The sequence below is a fragment of the Nannospalax galili genome, unplaced genomic scaffold (assembly GCF_000622305.1).
Source record: "Nannospalax galili isolate Female #2095 unplaced genomic scaffold, S.galili_v1.0 scaffold217, whole genome shotgun sequence".
Classification (NCBI taxonomy): domain Eukaryota; kingdom Metazoa; phylum Chordata; class Mammalia; order Rodentia; family Spalacidae; genus Nannospalax; species Nannospalax galili.
In genome coordinates, this window is record NW_008340643.1 from 3,314,145 (window position 1) to 3,317,581 (window position 3,437).

Consider the following 3,437-nt stretch of genomic DNA (forward strand, 5'->3'; position numbering starts at 1 on the left):
TAGATAATAAATAGAGATAGAGAGATAGATGATAGATAGATAGATAGATAGATAGATAGATAGATAGATAGACAGACAGACTGACATTGTATTGGTTACTGTTGCTGTGATAAAACACCATGACCAAAGCATCTTATAGAAGGAAGAGTTTATTTGGCTTACAGTTCTGGAGAGGTAGGAGTCCATAATGGCAGGGGAGTCATGGCGGCAGGTGATGGCTGGAGCAGAAAGCCTAGCAATCACATCTGCAAGCTGGCACAGGAAACAGAGCAGAGAAACAGGAAATCAAGCAAGGCTTAAGAACTCTCAAATCCTGCTCCCGGTACCATGCTTCCTCCAGCATGGCCATATCCTAAATGTTCCATGACTCTCCCCAAACAATACCACAAACAGGGGACCAAGTGTTCAAGTACTTGGAGGCCATGGAAGACATTCTCCTTCAAATTAACACATATATATATATATTCTTATTATTCTGTTTCTCTGGAGAGCGTGAATTAATATAATTTGCTTGTTGGTCTACTATGTGCCAGCACTGGAAGACCATTATGTGTAAGATAGTATCTCTATGCAAATTTTTCAAAGCTCATGATGGCCTGACTCAGCATCAAAGCAGGTAAGTAACCCAAATGACACTTTATTTCACTAAACATTATCTTACATCTTATTCCTCAACTTAGTATGCTATGTGACTCAAATCCCCTGATTTGACCACACATGAATATCTGACCTATAGTCAATTGGTGTAATAGTCTCTTGACCATGAAAGTTGAGACTCAAAGTGATAAATTCAATTAGAAGTGAGGGACATCTGAACAAAAATGACATGTAAAATCAAAACTGGAGCCAGCATTTAAATAATTAAATCATAATCACATTCTATATGGTATTCAAGTGCAGACAAGAACTATAACAGCTGGGCTGTAGATAGAAACATGAAAAAGGAGTGATCATCCAAAGGAAAAACTTAGCTTTTTTATTCAGAAGAGATAAACTGAATAAGTTGGTCTATAATTTTCAGTTTCTGTTTGTCAGGATGTCAGATTCTATTTGTCTCTCAAACCTGAAGAATTGGTGAAAGGCCTATTCTGCCTTTCAGAAAAAAACCTGTCTGCTTGAATCTGTTTGAGCATCTCTAATTCCTGGAATCCGTGAACCTTGGCCACTCTGTTAAAGTAAGGCAGCTGTAAATGCATACAAATTCTTTTGAGGGTTAAGATGTATTTAGTTCAACACCTTGAAGGGAGATTTCCCTTACCTAGCCCTGGTCTATGGCTCTTGGGGGGAGCATTATTACCCTAGGTGGTGTAACTCCACCATATATATAATATATAATATATATAGTTTATATATAATATATAATATATAGTTTATATATATAATATATAATTTATATATTAAAATATATAGTTTATGTATTATATGTATATACCATATACGTGTATGTACATATGTATGTATACATACATATTATACATATATTTTTAAATAAGTTCATAAAATAATGTTTCCTTATGGCTTTTCCAAATCTCTTTAGTGCTATTTATCTCTCCTTCCTCTCTCTTCCTCTATATTACACTCATTACCCACCTCTATTTAAATCTGCTTCTGTTTTCCCCCTTTCCCCCTCCACAACCCCTGTTTTCTACTATCTCTCTCTAGAGCACCTGCTTTCCCTCTCCTCTGGTGATCTCTTTCTACTTTCCTGGCTCCTGTGATTACTACAGGGTTCAAGAGATTCTCAAAGCATAGGCTACTATCATTGCCCTTGTTTGCCTGCCAGAACTTGGATGTAAGTATGACCCTATTGCTGAAGAAGTCACATACTTCACATAATTTGGACACAGAACTTGGAATAATCAAGCTATAACTGACCTGGAAGCCTCCTCCCTGAAGACCAACTCTCATAGTATCAGAAAATGCTAGGATACTGTGCCCTGTGTTTACAGATGGCGTCACTTGGATCCTGAGCATCTGTGAGTGGTTCCCAAGACCATAGCCAAGAACAAATCAAAAAGGCAGAAGGCCAGGAATGTATTTCATATAGCCAGTCAAAAAAACTTCAAGACCAAAAACAAAGCAAAACCAGTTACTACTAATCTTAAAAAGATAAACATTATGAATGATGAAAAAGTTAACAGAGTGAACAGAACTTTTGTAAATATACAGAAGGAACTTGCAAACTTTTCAAAAAGCCTTTCTCTTAAACCTATGCAGAAAGAGCTGGTTCCTCAGCAGCAGCACCATGAAAATGAGCCAGCTAATGTTGAAGAAGCTACAAGGTTAATGATGCAGTTGTAATAGTGATATATCAAATTTCATCGAAAGATCAATAAATTAAATATTTTATTAAAAAAAGAAAAAAAAGATAATGCCAGAATAGGTGCCAAGGGATAAAAAGCAATCAATAGTCCTACCCAGTCATAAGGCCTATGCAACACAATAATGACCAGTCCAGCAAAATAGCCCTAATAGTACAGAAGTGGTGCTTTCATCTTGTGGGTAACCAACAGCTGTGTAACTGAACAGTATGCCTTCTCAATAGGAGAGAGTTTATGCACAGTACTGTAAACCTAGCCAACTACCCATGGCTGGACAGGTCATAGACCCTGAAGAACTTACTACTGTCACCTTTCCTAAACTAATATACATTCTAACAGTATTCTAAATGCTTATTCTTATACCCAAATATGTGTTGTTCTCATCCCTCACCAAAAAAGCTCCTTTTTGCAATATATGTAAGCCATTACAGAGATCAACAACTGATCAAAATACAGAAGATAAATGACCATGGGATGCTCAGATCTAATTAGTACATCTCCAATACGGCCCCTACACATAAGGCTCAGAGAAAAGCACAGAAGAGAACACATTGTAAAAGCTAGAAAACTAAGATGCCTGCTGATATACATTTTTTTTTTAGAAATGACAGGCAAGCTGCACCCATGAAATGTCAACAAATTAGTTACCTAAACAAGACCCACAAAATAACAATATCAGTCGACATGCCAACTTGGTTGGGGGAAATTTCACAGGGCCCAACCTCTAGATGAAGAGCTACAGGAAACCAATGGCTGCTGAGGGAGGGAGAATCAGTTTTCTCGAAGAGGGATTACCTTAACCCCCTAGTAGGTTATTCAACCCCAAGTTGTCAGCTGTAAATACATTGTGCATACTAGCTAGCATACTACCTTTGTCACATGTAATGGTCAAAATGTATAGATTAAGAGACTGCAGAGTGTGTGTCCCTAACTAGGACCCCTATATTAATATTCTGCCACTCAGAGCTCAGGAACCATTGCAGAAGAGGGAGAAAAGGGCTGTAAGAGCCAGGAGTAGTAGATGAATACAAAGAAACAGAGTTTTCCAAGCAGCTGGAAACTTTCTCAGATGAACTTATAGCAATGGTGACAGCATGCACAAGACTCACATAAACT

The 3,437-nt window shown here is 37.6% G+C and overlaps 1 protein-coding gene across 1 annotated transcript in view; it reads left to right on the forward strand.

Moving 5' to 3' along the window:
* The window catches only part of LOC103736241 (uncharacterized protein C8orf59 homolog), a 13,598-nt gene extending 11,297 nt beyond the window's left edge, over positions 1-2,301 (forward strand). Inside the window, exon 2 of the mRNA XM_008835734.1 lies at positions 1,993-2,301. Coding sequence (XP_008833956.1) covers positions 1,993-2,301 — 309 coding nt within the window. The remainder of the gene's footprint in view (positions 1-1,992) is intronic.
* The last annotated feature ends 1,136 nt before the right edge of the window (positions 2,302-3,437 follow it).